We start from the raw sequence: 14,117 nt of genomic DNA, 5'->3' as shown, positions 1-14,117 counted from the left end.
TTTAAAAATAAAAATATTTTAATAACCAGTAATTGGGAGACATCCTCTTACTTGCTTACTATATTTTGGACTAGCAGCTACTCTACAGATGAAAGCCAGTTTAACATTTTGTCTGTGTTTTCTGCCTTGCAACATACAAAGGTACATACCCTTATTCTATAATTCCAGCCACATAGATACAACACTGTAAATAAAAACATAAAGTCTTTTGAATATTTAAAAGCCCTGTGCTGCCACACTGTACTATGCAAACAAATTATATGGAGTTACAGAAAGCTAGCACACTGGAACCATTGCCTCATGCCATAGTTTATACAGACTTACACACTTAAACTGCTAGCTTAAAAAGATTACACAAGTAATTCAGTAAAAACGGTCATGTGTTTACGTGATAAATTAATAGTGTTGTTTAAAGCTGGCTATAGATTAAGCTATTGGACCATGAATAAACAACTATTTGTAACAAATATGCAATCCCAGAAATACAACTCACTTAAACTGCATTCACACTTAATGAGAATACGTCTTTTCATCCAGATGAAAATAAATGTATGTTCAAGAACAAAATAAAATCTCTTATTAAATGGTTTGCAGAATTTATTAGGTCTTTTTTAATATACTCAATACTTTATCAAGCTAGTTGCATATAAAGTGATCTCCACCATATACATTACAATTTCTGTGCATCATCTAAAAAAAAGTCACCAAAAAGTAGTATTTTACAGGTTACCGTCAACTTTTAATTAACCTAAAAGTGAACCCTTATGTAATTTGATTTAAGACACTAACCCGCACATTGCTGCTAACTGCAATACTTAAATTAGGTTTCACAGCAAGCTCAACCTGCATTTCAGTGAAGAGAGGTTATTGCCATCTCAACTTTTGAATTTCTACGGTTTACTATCTTAACACGGCAAAAAATTAATGTGGTGTTCACTCCAAATAAGGAAAAAGTACATGACAATTCCTTTACAACAGAGCCTGCTCAGAATACATATGCCTCAAGAAAATTAGGAAACTCCTCCAGTAAAAGGAAGTCACCCAAATTTGTGAACGGAAAAAACATTTTAGGTTCTTCTTGATTAATGCTTGGAGCTGCTCATAAAAAGCAAAACCAGCAAGCACAACAGGCAAACTAGTATTGGATATGACTTAAAGCAAAGAAAATTAGAAAAAAGCAGATTCTACCTGCAACAAACATTTCCCAATTCAGAACAATCTTTAAAAGGGACTCACGCAGATAATTAACAAATAGGTTTTCTGATATCTTCATAGGATGCTAGTTTACTGGCCAGGCACATACATTGTAAATATACAAAGAATCCAGAGTGCTGAAATTTACACAGCACTTAAAGGATTTAACATAACAGAGGTGGGTAGGACACAGGAAAAATATTTAACAATTTATATAAATATATTAAAATCTCAGCAAGAAATGTAAGAGCCCATGCACACAAGACAGTAAATTGAAAAAACATTTAAGACTTGACTTTTCCTTTCAACAGCACTGACACCTGAATTCTGGAAAGTTAACAATTTACAGTATCTTATAACAGTCTTTCTCCACACAATCTATATGTACTGAATCATACGAACATTACACAGCATATGAACAAGCAGCAGATGCATCAAGGGAACAGGAGCTATAGGCATCATGTGGCCTGCCCAGTTAGAGGCAAATAACAGAAAAATTGTTTCTGACATAGGCAGAGATACAATCAATATAGCTAATTGTATACCCGTCATTTTCAAGAGTTAATCCACAGTATGGGAAAGGGGAGCTTTAGATAAAAATTATGTACCCAGTCTCAGAAATGACAGAAGCAGAGATTTATCTTTCAAAAACTGGGTCCATTCTGGACTGGCCTTGATGCACATGCAGTACATTTGTTTTCAGAATGCAAGATCAATTGGGAATGTCTGCACTAGTGTTTCGATTTCCGTATTTGTGATGGATGATCAGCAATACGACTCCTAAGAAGAAGCATATGGACCCAACAGTGATGTAAGCAATTCCCAGAAAGGGATTTTTGCCTCCCATCCACGAGATGGTGCTTAGGATCATTCTTTTTCGTCCATCAAAACTGTGTACGGGATAATCTGAAAAACATTTAGGAAAACAAGAAACACGTTTCCAAATCTAGCTTTATGTGGTCAGGCACATTAGAATTTTGGGTCATTTCACTCAGGTTCCAAATACAAACTGCTGCCTTTGAATACCGGAAGTGCAAAAATGAAACATTTAGCTGTTCTTTTAGGCTAAGACTAAGCTGGGCACTGTCAGCTACTCCAACAAAAATGCCACATTAGGAGATGTTAACCCCTTTTTAAGGAAAGAGTAAATGCACAATTTCATGGGTTTTTGAAAGCAGCTTCAATAAAATGAGGGAAATCTAAACTTTAGTTCTTGAATATATTTTAGTACAAAATTTTTCTTTACTTTCATTCAGTTTTATACGCACTCCCCACAGTTTTGCAGCAAAGGAAAATACTGCAGTAGCTATTTAAAAATGACCATTAAGTGCTTTCAAACTTTTAAGAATTCAGTAACTATGACAACTCTCCTCCTCTAGTCTCCTGCACTTCTACCTAGTCTTTAGTTTGTCCAAAATGGAATGACAGACCCCCACCTGATCCACAGTGCTGGCATTTTTCTGACCTCCAAAGTCAGTCTGCCCTTGATTACATATTGTCATTACACCTTAAAGTTCTCAAATTTCTAGGCTACCAACTACCTCTGTTCTTTCCTTTTTCCTATGCTTTTCTCAATTCCTTTACAGCACCCAAGCAATCTGATTTCCCTCTCACTATGAAGCTACTAATTCTACAAAAACTTGCACAGAAGTGAAAGATGGTAATATTCTACCCAATTCTCACTACCAGTTTTCAACTACAGCTCAATGCCATCTTTTTTTAGAGATGGTAAGAAAAAAGGCTAGTTCAATTTGAACTTGCACAAATATATGCCCGTGTAATCCAGCTAAGGCCCTTAGCCACTTTCAAAGGTTTTTCAAAGGATACTGTATGTAATATTCAAAGAATATTTTCCAGCCTGTAAGGTAGGCTGTAAGTTATCCTTCCTTTCAATGAGACGATACAGCTTGCGAAATGTCGGCAGAGCAGCAGTACGCATCCACACAATGAAGTCTTCATTGATAAAGCCATTGTTGTCAGGCTCCGAGTCCAGCATGTACACTGGCTTGGGCCAGTTTACAGGCTTTGTTGTGCCTAGGATTAAACAAAAATAATAACAATAAAGTATTTCAGATACAGGACTAAGTAACACACTGGCTCATCAAAATTCATTCTAATATAACAAAAAAACCATGCTAACTTCTAAACAGTATGAACAGACAGGTTGGCTTGCTACTATTGCAAGACACTGGGCTGTTTCAGAACTTTTATTTTGCAGCATTTAAATAGTAGTGCATATCCATTTATTCTCATGACAGCGCTGTCCATTTGTTTAAACAAATTTGCCTCCCCTACACATTTATATAGCTAGGAAGCCTTGCCTCAAAACACTACCTAGTGAGATAGTTCTCCATTATGATGATAGCTCCTCTGCTCACTTGTTAGAGTTTGACTACCACTTCCTGGACCATGAGCAAATAAAATTATGTACAATATTTTAGATGATGCCATACCAATGCTTTTGCTAATTTTATAGGAAATACAATTCTACACTCTATTAGGGTATCTGCTTCTCCACGGGTAGTATCACACTGGTAACATGTAAGTTGGCTGTGACTAAGCAAGAAACCCACATCAGGTTAAACCTGAAATTATTATATACCTTGCATAAACACACACACATCTTAGAGTCCTCAGAAAGATTATTTTCAGACATCAGTAGCCAAAGAAAACTTTGATCTACCAAACTGTATTTAACCTAACAAATGAGAGACATCAGTCACTTCTAATCACAAAAAAAAGAATCAGTTTTTTAGAAAATTTTGTACAATCTAGCAGTAGAAACATTTAAATGAAAACTCCATATGAAGAGTTTGACTAAACAACTGCAGGATTTCTTTTCAAGTTAAATCCAAGCATTACAGCAGTTGTACTGGTTTTGGCTGGGACACAGTTAAATTTCTTCATAGTAGCTTGTATCCTGCTGTGTTTTGGATTTGTGATGAAAATGGTGTTGGTAACACACTGATGTTTTATTTATTCCTGAACAGTGCTTACACAGCCTCAAGGCCTTTTCTGCTCCTCAGACTGCCCTGCCAGCAAGTAGGCTAGGGGTGCACAAGAGGTTGGGAGGGGACGCAGCTGGGACAGCTGACCCCAACTAACCAAAGGGATATTCCATACTTCCATACCCTATGACATCGTGTCCAGCAATAAAACTGGGTGGGTACAGGTAGGCAGGGGCTGCCATTGCTCAGGGACTGGGTTGGTGGTGAGCAATTGTTTTCTTTTGCATCACTTGTTTTTCTTGGGTTTTATTTTCCTCTCTCTCTCTGTTGTTTTTTTTTTTTTTCCCTTACAATGTTTTGGGTTTTTTTAGTTATTAAACTGTCTTTACCTCAACCCACAAGTTTTTCCACTATTACTCTTCTGATCCCGCCCCCGCCCCCCATCCAACTGGGCAGGGGCATGATAGTGAGCAGCTGTGTGGTGCTTAGTTGCCAGCTGGGGTTAAACCATGACAGCAGTGCACATATTAGGCCTTTCTCAGTATTCAAGGGGGGGGGGGGGGAAATCAGAAATTTAAAAAAAAAAAAAATATTATTACAGTAAAGGTAAAAACCAAACACTTTCATGTTAAATTTGCAGCTTTCATTATTTACAGACAACCTTTCTAGATAGCAGAGTAGTCCTTAGCTTCGATTTCTTCAGAGAATGACAATATTTTTAATTAGGTATGTTTAGTAAAATGTTGTCAGTGAGGTAAAACTCATTGGAATCAAAATGTGTTTGAAGTGTTTTGTTATACTTAAAATTTCACATCTTTTTTTTTTACCTTGGAAAAGCACAGTTAAGTTATTTCCATCTCCTGTAGGATTCCTGAACTTTACATTTTTATCTGTCCACCACGCAATGCCTTTTTTAATCAAAGTAATACGAGTCTTTGTGTCATTATCAATGCGGTATAATTCCAATGTATCTAAAGAGAAAATCAAATTAGAAAACCAGCTGAAGAAACTTTCATTAGACAGATGATCCTGATAGGCAGTGAAACAATTACCTCCAGGAGAAACAAAACCAAAAAACTGGACAAGGCATTTATTACCTGCCTGCCACAATCACAAGCTGTTCTGTAAGAATCAATGTATATTAGATAGCAGCGTATTATCCATGTATGATATCTATGTTTCTACTCCACAGCAGTTAACAGCTCTTCACAACAGGTATTTCCATCCTTTGTACGCTATCAGCAATTTTGAAAAAAGCACCAGCAGTACAATACATTTATTTTATTCTGAACAATGAAAATGTGTTAATTCAAAACAAAAAAAAACATGATGTCTTTACTCAGAATAATTTGCAATACAACACAAAACATACACTAGATCACAAAAACATCTAAATGATAACTTAAAAGTGTTACCATACCATTAAACATACTGTTGGCAATAGCTCCACAAGGAGCAATGGGTTTGTCCTCATTTGTGCGATAAGGCTCACATTCCTTACTTGGATTCTGATAGTTAGAAAGAAAAAAGGCAGATGAGTCTGTGCTAGTTTACCCAACTAACCTGTTTTTTTCCTACAGTACCTCAATAATGTGCACATCTTAAATGTACCACAAAATAATCCTTTCACAAGTCAGGTTATTTACAAATACTTCAGCATTCAATACTAGTTAGCATGATTGATTTTTCTTTTACAAGCAGGAATAAAATCTAAATAAAACATGAATAAAGTCAGAATCCCATCATGGTCATACTAAAAATAAGGCTTTTCTTGGAAGCTATTAGAACTTTTTTTTCTTCTCTCTTTTAATAGAAACAGTTTTCTAACATGAAGTACTCAAGTGTTCTTTTATTAAAGTTTTTTTTTTTTTGAAGTATGCATCAGTGTTATAGAAAATAAGACTATAATAAGAAACCAAGCGTAACATAAAAACACAAAAGGTTGCAAGGACTCCAACAGCATGCCAAAAATGCAAGCACAAAAGCCTCCCCAAAACCCTGTGTCAGTCATCAGATGTAGCCTCCTGAAATTCTCCCCTTTTTTTGAAGTTTACAGGTAAAAAGGGAGAATCATTCTTTCTGGAGCAAGAACCCAACTGTATTTCCACTCCTCATAAAAATTAGGAAAAGGAGAGCTTTGGCCCTAAATATTACACAGTGCCTTGAACAGAATACACAGTACTGTATTTTCCAATATCGCTGATGTTCAGTATTGAACTAGAGTCTACAAAAATGGATGCATTTAGCTGCAATATCCAAACCAAGTGCTAGGTAACCAAATATTATTTTATACTGAAAACGAAAACTTCAGCCAGAATGGATATAGATAGATACTACTGACTGAAGATAACAAGACAGTTTAAAACTATTCAAATTCGAGAAATGATTGAAGTACTGCATTGCTGTCCACTTAATGAAAGGATTGACATGAAATTTTACAGTATTTTACACAGTTATTTTCTGTAAACAAAAATATGAATTCCTTATGGTTGTCTTCTGTTATCCAAAAATTCTAGTACCTCATTATTATTAAACTAAATACTCTGTTATGTGGCAAGAGTTGATTCCAAGCATGAATACCTACAAGTAGTGAACTGTTATCTCCGTTTAGTTGGCTGTCATCTCGAGATTTCACATAACGACGATGGTTTTGATAGAAGTTGGAAAGTCCGTAATACATGAACACATTGCTCTACAAGAAGCAAGATGGGGCAAGAGGGGTTTTCATTCACACAAAGCTTAAATTTTAACCTCTTAAACTGTTTACAGCAACATTCATAAAGTAGGAGCCTCAATCCTTTCTTCACACTGAGTACATAAGAGTACTATCCTAACATAAGCTGGCATCCTGAAGTCAAACAGTATAAACTTGCCATAAACTATCAGAATGATATTCACCAGCACTAATCCCAACACCTATCTTGTCTGATGTTAAGCACGTAAGTCTCATTATTTGCCTCCAATTTGTCAGAAAGCATTTATCTGGTATTTCCAATTCTTGCTGAACTGAGTTTTTGTAGATCATGCAGGAATAGGTGATCTACTTGCCAGCTATATAACACAAACGGTAAATCTAAATGTCTAAAACACAAGCATTCCATTTAATGTTGTACATTTCCAGACAAACAGAGGCATTAAAAACCATCTCATCCCTGCTACTGAAAAGGCACACAAAAATCAGATCCAAGTTCATAGAAAAACTAGAAATAATCCTTTAAAACATAAAAAAAAAATTAAGACTTAAGTGATCCAGCTTTCCTATCGATTATGAAATAAATCATATAAACTGTTCTAATTTCACTTTGCATACAGGGTAGCATACCTCAAATGAATGTTCCAGTGTGAAATTGATGATGCAAGTACAAGGTGGTGTGCTGTCCCAGGACACATTTAAACATTTGTTGCAGGGACTAGAGGGCTCTGTTCCTGTATAGTCAACCTGTAACAGAAAAAAAGTCATTAATTTACAAAGAGAGAGTAAAGAAAATTGATTAATAAGCCAGAGAGTTGACGTGGCATTTATTTTACAGTCTTATTACACCTCAACTCCAAAACCCCATTTAGGCCTATTTGATGATCTCAAGAGGTCCCTTCCAACCTAAACATCTGTGATTCTGTCTATATGCTTGATTTCAGCCTCAAACAAATTTAACACTGAGGTGTTTCATTACTGCTGGGGGAAAACAAAACAAAACAAAAACCAAACCAAAACAAACAAAACAAAAAAAACACACACCAAAACACAAACTGCAGATACTCCAGACAACATGAAGTTTCCAAACACACACACACTATATGACAAGCAGATCTGAGCTTTTACATGCTTTCCAGAGAGGTTAAATATTTAAAAGTCTAGATAGTTAATAAAAAAGGTTTGCATTAGAAAACTTGCTTTCCTGAGCATTTTCAGCCATCCAATTAGAAGATAAAAAGAATAAATAAAATAAAAATAAATGAAAATCACTTAATGTCCAAGAACTGTCCTAAAATACGGAAGATGAAGACACTAATACTGTTTTGCCAGGAATGGTAAAATACCAGTAGATGGACAAGAAAGATGATCAGTGTTAATCTGGCTTATACAATATTATCTGTCTTTAATAGCGTAGCTCAAAAAAAGCCAGTATTTGAAATCTGTACATACAGGATACCTGGACAGTATGCATAACATATCCTTAGCAGCCATTAGCTCACCCTACGGCCCGAGCCAACTGAAGCTGCTTGACCACATTAGCGCTCTCATGTATAGCTCCAGCACGTGAATGGCAGGAAATAATTAACTTGGGCTCTGCAGGCTAGCTCCAAGTGTAGCAGGAGAAAGCTTCCATCTGCCTATAAACTATGTATTTCTACACTTACTATGAACTTCCTATTTAGAATTTAGACTCAGATTGGTGCAACATATACTAGGTTATGGCAACAAACTTTTTAACAGCAGTATAGTTTAAACCACAACACCTATATAGTTTTATGAAAGGCTGCTGCAAATGGTTTGCGCTGATTTATGCTTGTAGTGAAACACATTATTGAGCATTAGAGTGATTTATCATCTGTCCTAATACCTGTATTAAGGTTAGCTAAAACAAACATGCAGCTTCAAGGGTTCAGGGAAGAACTGAAGCCTGTTTTCCTCTGGATCTTCTTCAAGGTCTCTCTGCCCGCAATTTCTTCAATATCTATTAAGATGCAACCCTTCCCTCAGCACTTTTATTAGTATCTGCTCTGCTGACAGATTTCTGACAGATGAGACCTACACCCTAACAAGCCTAGCTGAAACGAGTCAGCTTCAGAAGCTATTAGCTGGCAGAGAGAGAGAGGATCACATAATCTGTGCTTCCTTCGCTGAACAAGATACTGAGTTTATGCTGATCTAGAAATAGCACTACTGCAGCAGTTCTGAACAGCTCTCTTCAGCTACAGCAGGCAGGCAGACAGACCACCACTGCTCTCAACAATGCTTCTCATTTGTTCACGGCTGACTAAGTGGGTTTTTTTTCCTGCTAAAGTAAGCTTAAGCAAGCACTTCCTTTAGAAAGAACTTAAACCTCCATATCCTGAGCTAGTTCTCCAGTGTATGGAGAAGTTTTAGATCAAGAACAAGCTCAAATACTACAAGGTTGCAAAACAACTAAAGACTTCACTTTCAGAAATATAATTGACTAAATTCTGTGGAGCATGAAATTGATGTATATTGAAACAGAACCATGCTTTTGACCACTGCTATCAGCTTCAATGCTATCCAAGAGCTTTCCTGTACAGTAACTGCTAACCTAAGTGTTTTTTTCTGCATTCACATTTACAGGTTACATTCAACAGAGAGCTTATTTAAAGCTCCATCTCTTGACAAAATAATGAAACCAGGACTTTGAGAACTGAAGGACTGACTTCGGGGTCCACAGCAGGAACCCACCTGATCCAGCGTTCTGTCCCCAGGGACTGGCCAGCAGCTGAGTACAACAAACCCACACAGAGTGAGCCCTTCCCAACAACCCCTGATCTAAGGACATTGGGTATATTCAAGTTATCCGGCACCAATGGCTTTTCAGGCTGTTGATGTCTTTCTCAGTTTATTTACATGTTTGCAGTATAGAAATAACATAACTATTGCATATACGTATTCTCCAAACCATTTATGATTTTGTAGACTTCATACGCTGTCACATATTTATCCTACTCTGCTTGGCCACTTCTTGTATAAAAGGCATCCCATAACTCTGGTCCTCTTTGCTATCCCTCTCTATAGGTTTCATTACGTTTTGTATCATTTTTGAGATGGGGTTACCAGAACTGCACACGACACTGAAGATGTACGCAACAGTAATCTACTTTCTTTCAGTTCTTCATTCCTAGTCATGCCTTAAAGTCTACCTGGCTTTTTAACTACAATTATGCATCTCACAGCAGCAGTCACAGCATGAAGATCTCTTTCCTACACAATTAATGTTTTGGATATTCCCCATTTTTTATCACATATTAATATGCTCTGTCAATGCTTCTTATCCATTCAAAAAAAAAAAAAATCAGGAAGTACAGAACTCTTTCACGCTTTAGTAACAGGGCAAAGAGACACATTTACACAGCCGATTCTCATTTTCCACCCAAATGAACTATTTTCATGATAGACCCAAGGCAAATGGCTGTTTATACCCTTTGAAACAGTGAGAAAATGCTAGAGAAAAACCAACACAAAACCCCTGTAATTTTAGTACACTTAGGCTGTTGGAAATCTTCCACATTCGAATTCAAGAGAGCTTATAAAGGAAATCAATGGAAAAGCTACATTTTGCTACTCAGTCCTTGCACCTGTATGAGAACAGCACAGTTCACAGAGATACTAATGGCTGCAATATCTAGTTCCAAGAAAGGGTGATTTGAACTGTACATAAATATGTATTTATGGGGCACAAATTATACATCCTATTCAATTCCAATACACTAAGTTTACAGGCAGATATATATATATATATATATGTATGCACACACACCCCGTTAACAAGCATGCTATTGTCTAGGACGTAGGTGTAAATAACTACCTCTGTTTCCTCCCCCGATTACATTTTTAAAAGAGCTTAGTCACTCCACCTAGCTTCTATATGTCTTGTCTCCCAGAGCTAAATTTACAGCTATTTGTGAATAACATTTGGAGGTTACTAACAAAAGCCAGCATACCAAGCAGGGACATATCTCAGGCAGGCATATAGGTGATAGCAGTGTCTTAAACTGCATCTCTCAGTGGTGTTCAGAGCCCAAATGTTGGTCTGTAAAATGCTTCATCTACATTTTGTTGCTGCAACTGTAAAGCCTTTTTTGATTTAAACTTTTTTTTTTCCCCCAAATTCAGCTGCCTTTAGAATGATAATCTCACTCGCATAATTTCTGCATTATAATACTTGATAAAACACGCGTGAGGATCAGAGAACAGAAGACAAGTTTCCCCATTCTTACCTGCTGTCCTGGTTTCAGCTGGGATAGAGTTAATTTTCTTCTTAGTAGCTGGTACAGTGCTGTGTTTTGGATTTAGTGTGAGAATACTGTTGATAACACGCTGATGTTTCAGTTGTTGCTAAGTAGCGCTTATCTCAAGTCAAGGATTTTTTCAGTTCCCCATGCTCTGCCAGCAAGCAGGTGTGCAAGAAGCTGGGAGGGAGCACAGCCGGGGCAGCTGACCTGAACTAGCCAAAGGGATATTCCATACCATAGAACGTCATGCTCAGTATATAAACGGAGGGAACTGGCTGGGAGGGGTGGATCGCTGCTTGACACCTGCATACCCCGACTGTCTGATCATACTCTCAGAAGTCAAGAACTCTGTCCCTCCTGTCCTCACGAAAGCCTAATGATCTGACTTGGGAGAGCTTCACGTGAGGTGTACGATACAAGAGTGAACCCACACAGTAAAACAAACAAACGAAACCCTTTCCAATCTTGAATATCTTGAAATTAGAAAGGGTGGAAGGCCAGCACCTGCCAACTGGTTTCCAAATATAAATGGTTACTACTGCTTTATACATGCAATCTGATTGCATAGGGGAGCATCAGTCATGCTCTCAGCTCACCTATGGATCTTCATACTGCACGTTAGGTGGGAACATCCAGGTTTTGGCTCCTACTGGAACTTACTAGGAGTACATGACTGAGCTGCTAAGCAACAATAGCATATAAAAATTCTGTATATAAAAATGCTGTATAAATACAGCAGCAATATAGGCACAAGTTGCTTACATTTTTGGACTCATGAGACTCTGATGCATTTCCTGTCCCTATAGATCAACGCAGATCCAGTCATAATGAAAAAAAAGGAGATATATTTATCCAATTATATTTACCTTACAATCATTATGATCTAAGACTTTGTATTACTTTACTACAGAAATGGCTATTTTAAATGCAATTGTCAAAAAAATCAGTTAGCAAGGATTTTTTTTTTACTTCTCTCCATTGAGTGTCCTGTTGAAAACATGTGATTATATTTACCTTAAATAGGACTATACCATGACAATTTAAAAGTCTACATGCCCATGACAACTTGGCAACATTCTCAGAAGCACTTGTGTCAATTTTCAGATGTTCTGCATACTCTCAAACCTTGACACAAGAAGCAATTGCTTTTCAAAAATATGCTTACATACAGCATTTGCACACTGTAAAATACACTTCAGCTTTGGTTTTTTTCACTTCTGCTTTTCTCCTTGACTGGAATTTTAGTTCTGAACATAAGATGAAAGTGAACCTTAAATTCGTTTTATTATAACATTGTTTACATTTTAACAGAAATATGAAAATGTAATACCATTCATTGTCTGCCTCAGGATTTCTTTAGTTAATTGGGCTTCATTGCCACATTGCTACCACTAGCCAAGCCACTGTCTTGAACACTAATTATTTCAAAGTGACAGCTTACTCTGGTAACTAGAATGATTTGATCCAAAAATTCATATTCTCCAATATAGCAATCCAATGAACAACTACACATTTTTTTTCCTGCAATCAATCTTGGTCGCATTACCTCACTGAAACTAATCATAGCTGTCAATTTGCTTTTCAAGGTTGTCCCTAAGCCCTTTGGGTTGTTTCCTTACGACACAAAGTGATTCTCTTATCAAATGGACCTAACTGTGACACACAGTTTAGTTTTCAGTTAATGCTCAGCAACTTTTCACAGCAGTGGTGTGGTTAATTATCAGATGTAAATGACTAGGGTTTTGTAAGTATAATTAGAAAAAGCCACGCTCTTCATCTTTGTTTCTAAGTTTACTCCGGACACCCTGTCTCCCATACAGCATCCAAAACGTTAAATCATTACTGCACATAAGAATCATAGCAATACATTCACCAAAGAGTTTTGTCCTGAAACTACAATTACTTTGGAACATTTAAAGATATATAATCCTTTGCCACAAGCTATCCCAAGGATGATACACGTACTTTCTGTACGAGCGAGAACACAACTTGCATTGGGCTGTGTTGATTAAATACTGGCATAAACTCCCTGGAAGTTCACTCAGGAGCACTGGCAAGGCTGACAGGTGGGCTACGATCTATGCGGCGGATACTCGGGAAGCTCAACGTCTACTCAGGGTAATTAATGGATGGTTCGTTAAAGAGTACAAACGTTGAACTGAATTGGAACAGCCAGGGCGAGGTGTCCGTTCATCACAGAAACCACGTAAGCCGCCTCTACTTCCCGCCGAGTATCGGCAGGAAGAGACGGCGGCAGATTTCGCAAGGAGAAGCAGGCCGCCTACGGGGAGGCGATCCCCAACACCGCTCACCCGGCCCGGCCCAGCCCGGCGCCCCCCGAGCGGCCTCCGGGGGCTTCCAAACCACCGCCTCGCCCGGGCACACGGCCAGGCCAGGCACCCACCGGCCGCCGCCGTCCTCCGCCCCGCCGGCGGGAGGAGCCTGTGTCGTGTTCCCCCCCACCCCCCCCGCGCACCTCGTATTCGCGGATGTTGTTGGAGGTGACGAAGATGCCGATGCCGATGGGGATGAAGATGAGGCCGATGATGAAGAAGGCCGGCAGCACCGTGCCCGCCGTCAGGATGGGCTGCCAGGCCGGCAGCCGCTGCTGCTTGAACGCCGTGTTATCGGGCTTGCGGGTCTTCACGGCCCCGCCGCCGCCGCCGCCCACCGCCCCGCCGCCTGGCACCCCGACGCCGCCCGAGGGGTGCCCGTCCGCCTCCTCCTTCGCGCTGTAGTTCACCGCCATGGCGCCGCCCCGACCCGCCGCCCAGCGCCGCGCGCTGCCACCGGCGCCGCCGGCGACACCAGCAACCCCGCGTCACACACCCCCCGCCCGACACGTGACCGGAGGCCAGCGCGCCTGCGCGCTCGGCCGCGGCAGAAGGGAGACGGCGGGCGCGCGCCTGATGACGCGCCCCCTCGCCACGCCCCACCTCTCCCGGTGGCGAGGAGACGGCCGCGACGGAGCTGCGCATGCGCAGAAACGGGGCGCCCGGGGCCTGCGCCCTTCGC

The 14,117-nt window shown here is 39.2% G+C and overlaps 1 protein-coding gene across 1 annotated transcript; it reads right to left on the bottom strand.

Moving 5' to 3' along the window:
• On the bottom strand, positions 1-13,902 carry TMEM30A (transmembrane protein 30A). Its single transcript, XM_050893899.1, has 7 exons — positions 13,579-13,902; positions 7,465-7,581; positions 6,727-6,834; positions 5,563-5,650; positions 4,970-5,113; positions 3,022-3,228; positions 1-2,100 (listed from the first exon to the last, which is right to left on the bottom strand). The coding sequence occupies exons 1-7, from the start codon at positions 13,849-13,851 to the stop codon at positions 1,907-1,909; spliced, it is 1,131 nt and encodes a 376-aa protein (XP_050749856.1). The 5' UTR covers positions 13,852-13,902; the 3' UTR covers positions 1-1,906.
• Positions 13,903-14,117: the final 215 nt, after the last annotated feature.

This window comes from Gymnogyps californianus, chromosome 3, assembly GCF_018139145.2.
Source record: "Gymnogyps californianus isolate 813 chromosome 3, ASM1813914v2, whole genome shotgun sequence".
NCBI lineage: Eukaryota > Metazoa > Chordata > Aves > Accipitriformes > Cathartidae > Gymnogyps > Gymnogyps californianus.
Note: the sequence above shows the minus strand (reverse complement) of the source record. Positions and strands in the feature narration are given on the sequence as shown.

Bases quoted from the DNA above. Each gene is read 5' to 3' on its own strand.
- TMEM30A (XM_050893899.1), bottom strand. From the start codon at position 13,851: ATGGCGGTGAACTACAGCGCGAAGGAGGAGGCGGACGGGCACCCCTCG. The intron at 5,114-5,562 runs GTATGGTAACAC...TTTTCTCTTTAG, and splicing joins TGCCAACAGTATGTTTAATG to ATACATTGGAATTATACCGC. The intron at 2,101-3,021 runs GTATCCTTTGAA...AATGTTTTTCAG, and splicing joins TTCTTTGAATATTACATACA to ATTATCCCGTACACAGTTTT.